General features: G+C 37.8%; 1 protein-coding gene across 2 annotated transcripts; it reads left to right on the top strand.

Moving 5' to 3' along the window:
* Window positions 1–5776: 5776 nt before the first annotated feature.
* LOC18025739 (ATP-dependent zinc metalloprotease FTSH 4, mitochondrial) lies at window positions 5777–9828 on the top strand. Of its 2 annotated transcripts, none has more exons than XM_024160058.1 (7): window positions 5777–5993; window positions 6706–6793; window positions 6898–7164; window positions 7388–7624; window positions 7710–7834; window positions 7978–8454; window positions 8568–9828. In XM_024160058.1, exons 1-7 carry the CDS (start codon window positions 5967–5969, stop codon window positions 9492–9494), a joined length of 2148 nt encoding a protein of 715 aa, XP_024015826.1. In that variant the 5' UTR covers window positions 5777–5966; the 3' UTR covers window positions 9495–9828. The 2 variants fall into 2 exon arrangements, with proteins under 2 accessions (XP_024015826.1, XP_006408857.1); XM_006408794.2 differs by having other exon boundaries at window positions 6892–7164.
* The last annotated feature ends 7286 nt before the right edge of the window (window positions 9829–17114 follow it).

Here is a 17114-nt window from a genome sequence, read left to right as displayed (position 1 = left end):
ATAGTTGAATCAAGCTCTTCGGTTTTGTCAATGACTTTGTAGACCTTCTCCGAAGCTTTGACCGTGAAGTCATAAGACTCGTTCTTAGATTCGTTGAGGGCCTTGTCCACATCATCGAGTTTAAAATCTAGGTCCATGACCTTGTTCTTAGTGTTGCAGAGCTCGTAGTTGTTTTTGCTAGTTCTTCTTCTATGCTGTCAAACCTGTTAGCGATCATGGCTGCGTCCTTGGTTGCTTGTTCTTCTATTGATTTGACCTGGGAATCAAGGCTATCAATCTTCTCATTGAAAAGCTTCGTTATTCCATCAATCCTTTCGTTTAGAGCAGCTGTAGTAACTGCTTGAGCTTCGATGAACTGCTTGATTACGGCTTCAAGCTGACTCAATCGATTACTGAGCTGGACATTCTCAACTTGTTGGAGAATCTGGTGAGGTAGGCGATGCATAGGTGATCTAGGGTTTACCGTTGGAGGCACGTAGGGCTCGTCTAGGTATGCTCGGTAATTTGGGTCTGAGCTTCGAACTTTGTCGTAAAGATCTCGTATATATTGCTCTTCTCTGCGTCTGGTGGCTTTAGGAGTGTTGTAAAAACCTCCCTCATAGTAGGGATTTTGATTTATAGGGTTCATTGCTTCGGGAATGGAAACAAAAAAACCAAAAAATCGAAATATGCAGAAAAAGGGTTATAGAGTCGATTTACCAACATTTCTTAGGGTTTTCAGAAAAGAAAACGGGTGCCTTCCCCGGAAACGGCGCCAAAAACTTGATGTTGCTGTCGTGTGAGGGTTGTCAAGTTTTACCCTAAATGAAATCAATACCCGCAAGTGCACAAATGATCGATTGTAGTACTTAGGGATCGAATCAATAGGGAACGAGGATCTTTCCTGCAAAAGCATTCGAAAGAAATATAAAGTAAGGAAGTCTAGAACCAGGTGATTTTTGTAAGGGTTTTGGTGGTGTCTTTAAAACATAAAAACTAATCTTAATGAGAAAATGCGGGAATTAAAATGGCCTAATAACTAAACTTAATGAAATCGACTAAAAATCAAGAAAAACGACTAAACCTAATTGTTTAAATGAAAATCAATTAAGAGAATGAAAATGATGAACTGAAGCTTGAAATAAAATCGGTGTAAATCTATAGAAAAGAATGTGCTGCGTTTCAGGGAAGTTTTCTCCGGGGTATGAACAATTTAAAACATTGCTAAAGAGTAAATTTGATAAGATCTTAGCTAAAACTTTTCGAACTAGAGTCACGAACGTATGAATACGCCACTATCGTGATCATAGACAACTATCTCTCTCAACCCTGACCAGTGGGTTTCCACTCTGGCCCTTGAAGAGAAAAGATGCATTATGTTTAAGACTCGTCAGCATTCACAAATCGCCCATAGGTAGGTTTTCACTCCTATGTTTGTTTTGCTCCCCCAAACTAGATCTGACACCGGATGAACACTTTCATGTCACCAAGCATTTGTATCAGATTGTAGTTCATGACGCTACTCTCATGCATTAAAAGTAAATTCAGAAGAAAAAGTTCTAAGATTCGGCTTCAGTAGCTCATGGAATCTTCATTGAACATATATATCCCCATCGAAAATCCCTTTGACCCAACAATAAAACTACTCAGACATGATGAACAAAATCAAAAATATTAAAAGGTAGAGCAATAATCGAAATTGAAAAAGAAAGAACAAGGGTTCAAGAGATAGATCTCTCTCTCCCTAAACCTAAAAACAAAAGCTTAAAGTAAAATTTCTTCTAAAGTATTTCGTCTCTCTTCTAAAACGACCTAAATGATAAGTATTTATAGTCTCCAATGCTCCATGGTGTCTAGGGTTCCGGAATTGAGGCTGAGAAAATGATTTGGGCTTCAGAAATGGGCCTTCTAACTCGGAGTTGGATGGTCGCGGTCGGGAAGTGCGTGGCCGCGGAGAATGGATGCTTGGCCGTGGTCGGGTAGCCTCTGACCATGGTGAAATGGCTGTTGGCTGCGGGTGGAATACTTGTCGGCTGGTTTACGGATATTTTGCTCTTTGCGTAACTTTTGATTGAACCGTTGGATTGCCAAGATGTAAAGTATGCTGGAAAGCTGATAGTTCCATCTTTGAGATCTCCAAATTTGAGCTGGATTAGACGGTAAGAAGGCCTTCAATCGGGGGTAAACTTCTGACGGTTTGACTATGAGCTGAAAATCTGGTCTTCTATCCATTTTGTTAAGTTTTTCCCTAAATTTCCTGAAAAAAGCCTTGAAACTACAAATACTAGAAAAACATAATAAAAATACTTGAAAGCAATAAAAAACATGGAAAAAGTATTTCAAAAGGATCCATAAAAATGGTCAAAATACGGTGTTATCAGTTGCCGCTAATCCATCTGAGCACCTTGTGGAGGAAGAGAAAGCTGGAATAAGGTTTCACATTTGGAGGAGATGTGTTTATCAAGCAGCGTTCTAAGCTGCATTGGTTGAAAATTGGAGATGATAACAACAAAACTTATCACAAGGCGGTGGCAGTAAAGGATGGAATTAATAAGATCCATGAGATCACATGTCGGGATGGGACACTGGCAACTATTGGAGAAAGCATTAAAGAGGAGGCTGAAGGTTTTCTTAGAGAATTAGTTCAACATGTCCCATATGAATTTGAGGGGATTTCTATTGAGGCACTTGATGAGTTGCTTCCTATGAAATCCTCGACCGAAGAGCAGTTGAAACTTTCTAGAGACGTAACAGACGAGGAGATTAAAGGGGCCTTATTTTCTATGCCAAATAATGAATCTCTGGGTCCTGATGGTTACAATGCAGAGTTTTATAAGACGGTGTGTCCCGAGTGAGTTCATAATTGCAGCCCAATCTTTCTTTGAAAAGGGGTTTCTTCCAAAAGGTGTAAACTCAACAATTCTGGCCCTTATTCCGAATTAGACGTAAGCTGTCTCGATGAAAGACTATAGACCGATTTCTTGTTGCAATGTTATATATAAGGTGATCTCGAAGATCATGACTAATAGAATGAAAGTTCTTATGCCAAATCTTATTTCACTAAACCAATCAGCTTCTAATTGAGAACTTTCTTCTTGATGCAGAGCTTGTGAAAGACTACCATAAAGACTCGGTCCCTTCAAGATGTTCCATCAAGGTCGATATATCAAAAGCATTTGACTCTGTGCAATGGTCTTTGTTGCTAAATACACTGCAATGAGGTTTCTAGAGAGATTTATACATTGGATATTCTTAGGTGTCAATACTGCCTCCTTTCCGGTTCAAATAAACGGTGATCTAGCAGGTTTTTTCTAGAGTAAATGAGGCCTCCAGCAAGGATGTGATTTATCGCCCTATCTCTTTGTTATATGCATGAATGTGCTATCAAAGTTATTGGACAAAGCAGCATCAGCAAAGCATATCAGTTATCATCCAAAGTGTAAGATTCTTGGTCTTACACATCTGAGTTTCGCAGATGACATAATGGTTCGCTTGGTTGGTAAAGTTAGATCGGTGAAGGGAATTGTTCGGGTTTTTGAGGAGTTTACAAAGTACTCTGGAAAAAATCAGCATGGAGAAGTCTACTATCTATTTTTTTTTGGGTGTCTCTGATAATGTTAGAGATGCAATTAGCAATCGGTTTCAGTTTGAACCAAGACAATTGCCTGTGCGATATCATTGTTTGCCCCTTCTCACTAAGTGCATGACTGCAAATGACTATAAACCATTGGTTGAGAAGATTCGCCAAAGGATAACTATATGGACTGTCAGTTTCCTCTCTTTTTATGGCCGATTATAACTTATTTGTTTGGTCATCCAAAGGATCTCCAATTTCTGGCTCTTTCATTTTCGATCATTGTAGGAATGTATTCGGTTAATAGAGAGTATATATTCTGTGCTTCTCTGGTGAGGACCAGATTTAAATCTTCATAAGGCAAAAATTTTATGGGAGGAAGTATGTAAATCAAAGCAGAAGGGATGAATTGGTTTGTGATCCTTAAAAGAGGTCAACAAGGTTTTCTGTCTGAAAATGATTTGGAGAGTTGTATCCTCTCATCCTTCTTTGTGGGTGCAGTGGATGAATATCTATTTGATTAAGCACAACACTTTCTGGTCAGTTCCCGAGAGGACTAGTATGGGGTCTTGTATGTGGAGGAAGCTACTCAAATATCGATCTCTTGCAAGGCTCTTCCATAAGGTTGAAATCCATAATGGCCACCCCACATCCTTCTGGTACGATCATTGTTCGGATTTGGGGTGCCTACTGGATATTACAGGGCCTCGTGGTTTCATCGACTTGGGAAGCTCCAAGTACAGTACGGTGGGTTCAATTCTACATAGACGTAGAAGACAACACAGATCAGACACTCTTAACCAAATCAAGGAAGTCATATCTATTCAAAAGTCTCGAACACAGTCGTATTCTATTGATGTTCCGCTTTGGAAAAGCAAGGCTGATAAGTGGAAATCAAAGTTCAGTACTCGAAATACATGGTTACTTATAAAGGAATCAGCTAGGGTTTCAAGTGCAATGGCGTAAAGGAGTTTGGTTCTCTTATTCTACACCTAAATTTTCGATTCTCACTTGGCTAGCTCTGCATAACAGGCTGTCACGGGTGAATTTATGGCTGCTTGGAACCGTGCGGCGAATGCAGCTTGCATCTTTTCTCAAGAACCATTGGAATGTCAGAACCATATTTTTTTCACACTGTAGAAGTCTGGTCTCATTTGAGAAGCAGGCTTCTCATGCACCGCTACACGATAGACTGACACTTGCTTATTCTTCTACTCTCAGACCAAAGTCTAGATCATGATCGTTTGTTTTTGTTTCAGTATGTCTTCCAAGCATCAATTCATTCTATATGGAAAGAACGAAATAGACGTCAACATGGGAAGGCTGCAATTTCTCCAACTTAACTTATCAAGCTTATTGACAAACAGGTTCGTAATCGATTATCTTCAATTCGTGAAATGGGAGATAAAAAAATATGGAGACACACTTCAGGTCTGGTTTGTGGCCTAAGCTTGACCATCTCACTCTCTATTTTGTTTTTCAGTCTTAAAATTTGTGTAACATATATTGTACAAATGGTTCTTTTTTTTTTGTTTGAATGTAATTTTACATTCACTTCAAAAAATAATAATAAAAAATACCCAGTTAAAATATCCAATTTAAACTCCTAAACTGAATAACAAAGCTTGAGCTGCAACAATGCAGTTCTTGAGGACGAGGCACGAAAGAAGAAAAAAAAAGATAGAAAGAAAGCAAAAAATCATATGGAAGCGACGATGGATTTGATAATGTTTGTAAAGAAATAACAAACCAGTCCACCTAGAACATTGGACGGATGTATAAAAAAAAAACAATGAATTGAAGAGATGATATGTGATTATTGATTTTTTTAAAACCTTATTTTTGTTTATTTCCATTTTAGTTATTAAAATTCTAATATTTTATTCATAGAATAAAAATAAAAAAGGATAAATATATTCAATGAAAATAAAAAATGTAAGTCAAAATTTTTGTAAGACCAATAAAGTTATTTCCAGCCATTTGTAGCTTTACCAAAGGATTTGGGTTGAGTGGAAACGTTCACGGATTCATCATCTATTTTCTACATTGCTAAAGATGCTCTGGAATATTTCTAGGCCGTTCAGGATTTTTAGTTGGGTCGCCAAGTAAAGCCCACTAAACCCAAAAAATTGGATATCACAAAAGGGTATTTACGTCATTCGCGCAAAGCCTCAGAGACGACCTATACATATCTCGTGCGTGTCTTCACCTGCTGCACAATTTTTCTCTCTCCAGAGAACCAAAATAGTCCTTTCCCGTGTATCTTTCAGTTTCTATAAGTCTTAATAAAAAATTTGACAAGAAGTGTTTTGTTTCGGATACAGATCGAGAGAAAAGAAAGAAGCTTCGTGTTCGATTTCCGAACATTTCACTCACACCAATTTTGTAAGAGGCCAGCGAAGGAGATTGATTGATGGCTTGGAGGCGCATCATCACCAAGGTTTTTGTTATTCATTTTTATCTCTCTTATTCAGTTTTTTTTTTACCGGGAAATGGTTTCGGATTTGGTTTATTCTGTAGTGGATTTGATCAATTTAGATTTCATTTTCTGGTGGGTCGTTTAAAGATCCTTGTGGATTTTGTTTTTGTTTTTTTTTTCGCAAACCCTAGAGGCTCAAAAGCTTATATATTCCGTCAAAATGTTTTCTTTTGTTCTATTGATTAATTATTTTTGGTAATTTTCTCTTTGGGATGATTTGAGTAACTAAATCACTTTTTTTTTTAAATTGGGCAAATAAATTGGTGTAAGTTTGTAGTAAGGATTGAAAGCAGGCGATAAAAATTGCACCTTTCTTTCAAAATCTGTTTGATATTTAATTTGAGTTTGGGCTGCGCAATTTACTTCATTACCATAAACCCTAGAGGCTCAAGAACTTATATCTGCCGTCAAAAATGTTTTCTTTTGTCTTGTAGATACCAATTTTAAGAGTTCCTCTATTTGGGATAGTTGAAATTCACTTCATCTATTGGCTGTTTGGTTAAATTGAATACTGAAATCACTGATTTTGAAATCAGCAAAAAATGTGTAAGATTGTAAGTCTTGTATTAGAACAGGCAGTAAAATTTCACCTTTCTTGAAAATTTTGGTTTTCAGGATCTGTCTAGTGTTTAAATTGAGCTAGGCCTGAGCAATTTACTCATATCAATGACAGGTTTCGAGTCATGAACGAGAATTGAGCAGTTTAAGAAGCTTACTTGTGAGAGCTTACACTTCTCTTCCTAGAGTAGGAGTTGTTGGAGGTATTTTCTCTTTGTTTTATTCTCTTGCTGAGAAGATTGCTTTTTCTATCGATTGTTCCAGAAGCAGTTTGATGTAAATGGGTTATCTTTTTATATAGCTGCAGGTGGTGGTGGACGCTCTTTGCCGCAATCGAGGTTTCAATCAAGCTATGTAGGTAGCTTTGCTCGGAGAGTGCGTGACAGAGAAGAATTTAATGAGGTTGCACAACTGAGAGAACTTGTTCGCAGAAATGACCCTGAAGCAGTTATCAGAATATTTGAAAGCAGCCCATCTATGCATTCGAATCCCTCCGCATTGACGGAGTACATTAAGGCATTGGTCAAAGTTGATAGGCTAGATAACAGTGAGCTGGTGCGAACATTGCAAAGAGGTGGGTAAGGAGAGAGTGAGTGAGAGAGAGTGAGACATTCTTATGAACTTTTTTGGTTAGTTTAGGGATCTTGAAAATGGTGGACTGATTTCTTGTCTGATTCTGAATGGATAGCATTATTACTTTCATCTTTGTATTTGCGGCTTGTTATCCATTTTCTGTTATCGTATTGGTAAAGTTTTTATGCACTTTTATATAATTCAAGTTTATTCTTTTCTATTAGGTATTGTTGGTGCTTCACAGGAGCAAGACAGTTTTGGAGGTCTAGCAGCATTTAAAAACTTGGGAAAACCAACAAAAGATGGTGCCCTTGGAACTGCTGGTGCACCGATTCATACGATATCCACTGAAAGAAGTAGCTTTAAAGAACAGCTATGGAGTACATTCCGGACTATTGCTGTTGGGTTTTTACTTATATCTGGTGTTGGAGCACTTATCGAGGATAGAGGAATTGGCAAAGGTACTTTGGTTGTCTTATTTTCAGTGATTCAATAGCTCTTTTTGGATAATATCCTTCTGATTTATTTATGTTTAATATATGTTAGGACTTGGTTTGCATGAAGAAGTGCAACCTAGTATGGACTCGAGCACCAAATTCACTGACGTAAAGGGTGTTGATGAAGCAAAAGCTGAGCTAGAGGAAATTGTGCATTATCTTCGCGACCCCAAGGTAAACTCACAGTCCTGGCGTGTCTTATCTAACTAGATATTATTAACCTTGTATGGTGATGTAACTTTTAAATTACAAACCATGTTTTGTTCTTTGGTTTCACTCTGTCATCTTGTGTTCTTTCTTTTTGAATTTTATTACAGAGGTTCACTCGTTTGGGAGGAAAGCTTCCTAAGGGTGTGTTGCTTGTTGGTCCACCTGGGACAGGGAAGACTATGCTTGCAAGGGCTATTGCCGGAGAAGCTGGTGTGCCTTTCTTCTCCTGCAGTGGTAGTGAATTCGAAGAGATGTTTGTTGGGGTTGGAGCCAGAAGAGTGAGAGATCTTTTTGCTGCTGCAAAGAAGTGTTCCCCTTGTATTATTTTTATCGATGAAATTGATGCTATTGGAGGAAGTCGTAACCCCAAGGACCAGCAATACATGAAGATGACGTTGAACCAGTTGCTTGTTGAGTTGGATGGGTTTAAACAGAATGAAGGAATTATTGTGGTTGCGGCAACAAATTTCCCTGAGTCATTGGATAAGGCCCTGGTTAGACCTGGTAGGTTTGATCGCCATATTGTTGTACCTAACCCAGACGTGGAAGGTCGACGCCAGATTTTGGAGTCTCACATGTCAAAGGTGACTTAAGATGATGCAGTAGATAGCTCAGGTTTTGCAGTAATGGCCTTGGCCTGTTAAGAGACATGAACCATTTGGTTGACCTGACTGTCTTCATTGTGTGTTTTTTTCAGGTGCTTAAAGCTGAAGATGTCGATTTAATGATCATTGCTAGAGGAACGCCTGGATTTTCTGGGGCTGATTTGGCGAATCTGGTCAACGTTGCTGCTTTAAAAGCTGCAATGGACGGCTCAAAAGATGTGACAATGTCTGATCTCGAGTTTGCGAAAGACAGAATCATGATGGGAAGCGAGAGAAAATCTGCAGTTATATCCGACGAGTCAAGAAAACTGACTGCTTTCCATGAAGGTGGTCATGCCCTTGTTGCCATCCACACAGAAGGTGCTCTTCCTGTCCACAAAGCAACCATTGTACCTCGTGGTATGGCTCTTGGCATGGTTTCTCAGCTACCGGATAAAGATGAGACGAGCATATCCAGGAAACAGATGCTTGCTCGGCTTGATGTTTGTATGGGAGGCCGAGTAGCTGAAGAGTTGATCTTTGGGGAAAGTGAGGTAACTTCAGGTGCTTCTTCTGATCTTGAGCAGGCAACTAAACTTGCTCGAGCAATGGTTACGAAATTCGGTATGAGCAAAGAGGTGGGTCTTGTGGCTCATAACTATGACGACAATGGGAAAAGCATGAGCACCGAGACGAGGCTTCTCATTGAGAGTGAAGTGAAACTTCTTTTGGAAAAGGCTTATAACAACGCGAAAAACATCCTCACGGTTTACAACAAAGAGCTTCATGCCCTTGCGAACGCTTTGCTTCAGGAAGAAACTCTGTCCGGTAAACAGATTAAAGAATTGCTTGCCGATCTCAACTCTCCGCAGATAAAAAAGCGTCAGGAAGTAGTTGCACAGCAAAGCCAGCCGGTTCCTCCATCAACTCCTAACCCTGCATCATCCGCAGCCGCAGCTGCTGCTGCAGCGGCTGCTGCCGCCGCAGCTGCTGCTACAGCCGCAACCAAAGGTAAAGACATGGCTCCTGTAGGGTCTTGAAAATAACGGAGCCTCGTGTATTTGTGTATGTTGGGGTAATTGAATTTGGAATAAACTCTTTATTTTGGGAGTTTTTTTAGAATCAGTGGAGGCTTGTGAGATTAAGAGTATTAAGGTTAGGGGTAATTAAGGACAGTGGGATTAACATCTCAGTTTTTTCAATTCTCTTATCTCACACGGAATCTCACTGCTGAATGGTCTTCGTATTGTCCCTCTCGTTTGTCTTCATTTTGGGATGCTTTTTAGAAACCGTATAGTTTTATGTTACAACAAAATTCTAAAGAGCCTTCGTTTGTAAGACTTATGCAATAAATTTTCTCTCCTATTGTTCGGTCTATTCTTGAGACCTTGTCTTTTTTTAACCGAATAAGATTCTACTCAAAATACTGGCTTTGAATGGTAATCTCTTTACCGCAATGGTAAATGGTTGCCGCTCTCTCTGCTACTAACTACAATTGCGCTAAGAACTGTCGATATCAAAAGCAATACCATTATTCATCTCTTACCGCTAGTGTAACCATAGTAAAAACTCCGCTGTATACATCTGCCCTTCGTAGGTACCCTTGATGAAGGCAACCTCATTCCTTCCATTGAGCTCCACATGTGTAGCAAAACGAATACCCAGATCTATCCATCAACTATGAAAATTACAAATGTTTAATTAGATTAAAACATTATCAAAATTCCAAAGTTCAAAAGAGGATTATAAAAGCTAGAAGATATGCGATTTCGGATTTTGATGATTATACCTGCAGGTTACATGGATGCATCCATGAGAACGCACCATCATGTGTTGCCCATTTTCAACATTGACGGCACAATTTCTGATTTGTTGAATAATTATTTTTTTTTCTAATTTTCTCTATTAAAACAGAAGTATGTTTTAACATTAAAAAAAAAAAAAAGAAAAAACAGAAGCATGATTTGTATCCAAACAGATTATTTTTAGTTTTCTACTATTCTATTTATGGATATCTACTATTTCTGTTGTAAAACAAAATTTCTAATTTCATTTATCTGTTTAATTATTTCCAAAAATTAATAAAATAATATATTTGAATTTTAATCTTAAAAATTAATTTCGAAATAAATTTTAATTTAATTAGTTTAAAATTTTTTAGATATATTTGGATTAATTATCAAAATTATAAAAATCAGTTGTTTTTAAAAACTAGTAAATAAGATAATATTTTTTTAATATCCAAATTTAAATAATATTCTCATAAATGATAATATAATAAATGATATATTATCATATATTTTTCATATTAATTATTTAAAATTAAATATTTAAAATTAAAAATATATATTATATGGTAGTATGAACATATAGAGTAAAATTATATTTTTATATTCATAGTTTTTTTTGGATTAATCGAATGGACGAATTAAAACTATGTTTTTATAATTGTAGTTAAATTTATTTAAAATAGTAAATTTTAAAAAATAAAATTTATTGAAACACAAAAATAAATTATATTATTTATTAGAAAATATTATATAGATATAAAAAATGTAAATTATATTATTAAATGAGATTAAAAAAAACAAAATTTCCCGTGCGGAAGCATGGGATAGAATCTAGTTAATATAAAGCAATACAGTTGAAACAGAATTTTCGTTCAACAATTCTGCATTCAAAAAATATAATACGACACTCTTAGGAAAACAAAAATAAAACTTTAAAACGAATTTTTTTTTGTGAAACGGAGAAAATAAAAGTTAATCAGATTTGTTATAACAATTATAACATCTTTATCCCGATTTTCTTAGAAAACTGAAAAATCAAGCATGTTAAATTGGCCATCTAACTACATTCGGTTAAATGCTAGGTTTGATCCATGAGTGAGTAATAGGTCTGCGAGAAACGAAAACGTCCTTGTAACAACAACAACATTAGATGAAATGATCCAAGCTAACATTTCAGATAAAAAGAAAAAGAAGAGATGAGTAATAAGGATTACTCAATGAAAACGAATCTTAGGGAGACCTGTTTATCACTTCTAGACATAATACTGTCTTTGTTTTTTATTATTTGATGTTTAAGGTTCTTACACACAAATTAAGAAAACTTGTGAAATACCATTTTTAACATTTTTACTTTAATTTTAAATTTGTTAAATTAAAAAAATAATATTGGATTATTGTGTAATTGCTGATCCCAAACTCTTTTATTCACTACCATTAATAACATCACAATTTCACATACTGATATAAATAATTAATTTATTCTTCTGAGTTAAATTTGTGTGTTTGACCTGAAGATGAAAGAACACACGTAGAAAGAAGATTTCATTATTAATTTTTTTAAAAAAAAATTCATACATGGAGCTAAATCAACGAAACATAAGATTTCCTACCAAAAATTTAAAATTTATTTTGGAGCCAAACTTAAAACTGATTAAGCTTATAAATAGACACACACAAACAAACGAATCATACAATTTCATTCATGAATTCCAATTTTGATCTGAATCTTCCATTCATAGATGATGAAAGAGAGTTTTTGTTTGATCTAAATGAAACTCCATCGATTGAAGAAATAAATAATAATGAAGATTTTGATGTTCCAATCGTTAATAATCCAAACAACAAATTTCTTTCTGCAATGATCTAGGTATAATTTTATTTTTCATTATCTATTCTATAGAATAAAGTCATAAACAATTTCTCATAATTATTTGAAAATCCTAAAAATCTGCACCTTTCTGATTATTTTTCAGAGTAATTCTAATTGATGTTGTTTTGTTTGTAATTTCTTTGTGATATTTGTTAGGACATATCTAATTTGCTTATACTGTTAATTTTTTTATGTTGATCTGTTTAAAGAATTGCCTAATCTCGCCGCAACAATGAGTCAATAAACACTGCTGTTTCTTTTGTTTCTTAAACCATAGCGCACATGTACTTCTTATCTTAATTACTAAAAAAATTTATGTACAACTGGTATAAAAAAATAGCATCTCGATTTTTTTCTTCAATTATTTGTACTTACAAAAATCATGTAACATAATATATATGGTTTGTTTGAAATGGTTACTCTTGATAAATTAACTACAAGAAATCAGCTGAAATTCTGACCACGATATTCCTAGGAGAGTTGTTGGAAACAGCAATATCCGACGAGTTTCCAACAAACACACATTTGTCGGAATACCAGCCCCGGAAATTAATATTTGTCAGAAATTCATTGCAAAATTTTTGAGAAACAAAGTTCTCGGTAAATACCGTTAAAAATTATCAGAAAATCAACGGATAATTTCCTCAGAATATTATCGGAAGTTCCTTCGAAAAGTTTCCGATGAACCATAAATTTGCTTGATGTTTGTAGGTGATAGGCCGGCACGTTCCGAGAGATTTCCGACCGTGTTTTTTTCTGTCAAATTTCCGACTAAATTACCAGATATGAAACTGGAAGTTTCCGAGAAAACACCGACAAATTTGTCGGAAATATATCAGAAAAATTACGAAAAAAAAAATTTTGACTAACTTTCGAGAAATATATAAATATTATTTTAAAAAAATAAAAATATCACAAATTTTAAAAAGAAAATGCAAAATATATAATTAAACATAGAAATGGAACTACTGCTTAAATCCTTAAAAAGTCATTTCACAAAGCTAAATAAAAAAACAAAGTAATCAACATAAAAGAAAATTAGATCCCAAAACTAGAAAGATCAATATCATTTCCCTCAGAATTAACGTGATCGAGATTAGTGTCCACGGATTAGCTTCAGCGGGATTAGTTGTCTGCGGATTTGGATTGTTTCGGCGGGACGGGGGAATATGATCGGGATGTTGGGAATCAATCCAAAGTCCCACATCCGAAGTTTAGACCAATATGGTCTAGTATATAAGTAATGTCCAACTTCAATTAGTATGAGGCCTTTTGGGAAAGAGTCCAAAAACAAATCCGTGCGAGCTTTGTCAGTTAAGGCCCAAAGCGGACAATATCATACTAATTAGGGAAGTTGGACATGGGCTTAGAAAAGCCCAATAAATGGTATCAGAGCCTAGGTCAAGGAAAAGTGGACATGGAGAAGTTGGATTGGACTGAATATTCGGTGTGGGAGAAAAACCCTTAAAGTGACATTGCGATTAAGAAGTACAAGATGGTACTAAGTATCGCTGTAAGTTGAAGATCAAGAGTTATAGCCTCTTTGGCTTGAGGGGGAGATTGTTGGGAATCAATCCAAAGTCCCACATCCGAAGTTTAGACCAATATGGTCTAGTATATAAGTAATGTCCAACTTCAATTAGTATGAGGCCTTTTGGGAAAGAGTCCAAAAACAAATCCGTGCGGGCTTTGTCAGTTAAGGCCCAAAGCGGACAATATCATACTAATTAGGGAAGTTGGACATGGGCTTAGAAAAGCCCAATACGGGAAACATTTGGGTCACCACGTTACTTCAATACAACATGTTTGTCTTCAACATTTTCAATTCTTCTTGCGTCGCATGGTACAAGCATTTGTAGTCAGCCGAACTGTTGCTGTATGTGGACCAGATTCATCATATTGAATCAGGTGTAAATCCTTTCCAGAACAAATGACTCCATATTGAATATATTCCAATGAATTTCTCATTTGTGCATTTTCGACAAGGACAATGCATATTACCTTGTTCACGCACGACTTGTTGATTTGTAGCAAAGCCAATAAATTCTGCTAGTCCTGCCTTATACTCTGCAATTATCTCTCCAGTAAGTTCATCCAACCGCTTGTACAACCATTCTCGAGTGTTGATATATGAATATCACACAAGGGGCAAAACAGTAATTTAAATCAGAAACTCGGATTTTATTAGATGGGTCGAGAATAAAACTGAGTTCATTTATGTAAATGATAAACGAACTAAGACTTAGGAAACTAAGAAGATAATGAATGCCTTGAGTTCTCAGTCTCCAAGTCTCTCGGGAATTTCTTGTGTCTTCTGGAGTCGATTCCTCTTCCTTTATATATACCTCCTAAGTCGGTCTTCGCGGGTCTTCTCTATGATGTGGGACCGAGAAGACTTTCCTTTTCTTTCGGTCATTTTCCTTTTCTCTTCGCAATTTCCTTTCTTCTCGGAAACTTCCTTTTTTTACTCGGAAATTTTCCTTTTTCATCCGAACTCGGGGAAATTCTCGATTCCTTTGAGAAGTTTCGACCGAGTTCGGCTTATCGGGCTATGTTTAGCCCAAGAGCTCGCCCGACCTTAATTTTCCCGGTACAATTCCTTCGTAAACCGGGCTTAATTCGTATCGATCTCGGTTTGTATCGGAGAAAACCGAGGGTGCGGTTTTCACCTCCAACAGTTACCCCCCCCTCAGTTCTATGAAAGAGAGTGGCTTTTAGTCGAACTCATTCGAGTCGTATCTCAAAAATAAGGTCGCAAACCGAGCCCAGAGAATTTGATCGTTTCGCCTTCCCGGGCGTTTCATAACTTGAATTTAACGTGGTGCGTGAATTCCGGGATTTCGCAGAAATCGATGAACCACGATTCCCACTATTTTTTTATAAAGAGACGAACCTACCTCGCATTCATTATCCTCACCTCAGCATATATAAGGTACGCCGCTCTCCCTTCTCTCTAGTTTTGTTTCTCTCTTTAGACTTTCGTCCTCGCAGATCTCGTTAGCTCTCTTTTACTTTCCACCGTGCTCTTTGAATTTTCCGACTAATCTTCAAATCTTTCCGACTCATCTTCAAGTTTTCCGATCCATCTTCAAGTTTTCCGATTCATCTTCAAGATTTTTCCGATCAATCTTCAACTCGTTCTTCATCCTCTTTTAAATCTTCTTCCGAACTCATCCTTACGAACTAAAGATGTCTTCTGATTCTTAGACCAACTCTTCTTCTAACCAAATTCTCCCAGAGGATCGTCACAAACCTTCAGATCCGAGCTCCTCCTCGTCAAGCTCTTCTCAAATGGCGAGCAATCCACCGATTTTAATTTGCAGGAATTCTAGATCGATACAGCTAACAGTTGAAATTCGCGAGACCGAAGCTCGGGTCGGGTAAACGTCGATGACGATGATCATGAGATCAAAGAGGTCGCTGAGTCCGAGAGGAGGACTCCTGAAGGGAACGATGCCGAAGTCAATGCAGACGAGGACAACCCCGAAGCGGTGAATCATGCCTCACCACCAATGCCAAAACGGAAAGTCGTCCGTCCCCACGATGTGCCTGCTTCTTCCTTTTCTCCGATGACAATTCGGACCGAGACTCGTAGAGAGAGCTGTCATCATTACTCCTGACGCTGGAGATCGCCCATGGGACGTTTCCGAAGGTTTCCTCTGCATCAATTTGACCTACTTCACGCAGTGCGGGCTCACTTTTCTGATCCCTTCTCGTCTTCTTGGTTACTGCAACCGATGAGGTGTAGCTCTTACTCAGATGATGCCAGCGTCAGTAACGAACTACACAGGTTTCCAGACTTTGTGCGCCGAGGATCCAACCAGCCGACTTTTCGAAGATCTCTTCTCGGTCAACCTTCACGCATCAAAGGATTGGTGCTTCGCGGCGAACGCCAAACCGTGGAAGGACATCATTACTGGGATCAAACCCAGTAAATATAATGACTGGGAATCCCAGTATTTCTTTCTCGAGATTAACGACCTCACAGTCAGCAATGCTGAAATCCCAACTCAATCGGAGTGGAAGATTCCGATCGGTAGATTTAGACGATCTCAATTTCCTTTTGATTTTTGCTTTCATATTTTTCTAACTTTTTTTTAGCTTATCTTCTCAGGTCGTCACCTTCCAAGTATCTTACTCAATTCCGGACTCACTCCCGAATTCCAAGCACCTTTTAGCGAAGCCAGCAAACGTCGTTGGCCCGAAGCTTGGGAAGAGATACTTCAACGCCGAGCTAAGAAGTCAGGTAAGATTATTTAGTTGCCTTTCCCCTTCATATTTGGAGTTTCTCCGAACTCCTCCTTACATATATTTTTGCAGCCTCTGTTAAGGAACTGAAGCCTCTGAAACCAAAGAGCCGCGCTAAAAAGCCTCGACCTGCTCCAAAACAGAAAGCACCGAAGCCACGAGCTAGATGAACTCAGACTTCCAACATGCTCTCGCTTTCCAAAATCCCTACTCTTTTTGATGATGACGAGCTGAATGATGCGGCGCTGGATCCCGTTCCCACTGCCGAAGGGGACAAACAAAGAAACGAGGAAGTGCCTCTGGCTGCGAACTCAGCCGACCAAACGGCTCAGAGAGAAAGGCCAAAAAGAAGAAGTCCTCGAAGAAAATCAAGAGGATCGAGAGCTCTTCCCTTCCTCAGGAAACGGCTGCCGAGCTTAACCTACCGGTTCCTACTGCATCAGAGCTCGCTCTCCCTGGAGATCAAGCCGAGGCCTCAAATACGAGAAAGAGGCAAGAAAGGGATCCTGCTGACCGATCTCTGGAGCCTGAACCGACGAAAACGACGAAGGTCTGCTTTGACTATGACGAGGAGGTCCCTTTTGAGGACAACATTGATGCATGTGCCGATCTCTACTACAAGATCTCCAGCGAAGTCCCGAGTCTTCCGAAGATCTCCGAACTCCGATTCCCCAACATATATAAAGGAATCACACATACAACTGCCGTGGTAATTTTCTAACTTGCTCCCCTTTTTTTATTCTTCTAAGTAT

The sequence above is a fragment of the Eutrema salsugineum genome, unplaced genomic scaffold (genome assembly GCF_000478725.1).
Source record: "Eutrema salsugineum unplaced genomic scaffold, Eutsalg1_0 scaffold_12, whole genome shotgun sequence".
In the NCBI taxonomy this organism is placed as follows: domain Eukaryota; kingdom Viridiplantae; phylum Streptophyta; class Magnoliopsida; order Brassicales; family Brassicaceae; genus Eutrema; species Eutrema salsugineum.
The sequence above is the reverse complement of the archived record's forward strand: the minus strand, read 5'-3'. Positions and strand labels throughout refer to the sequence as shown.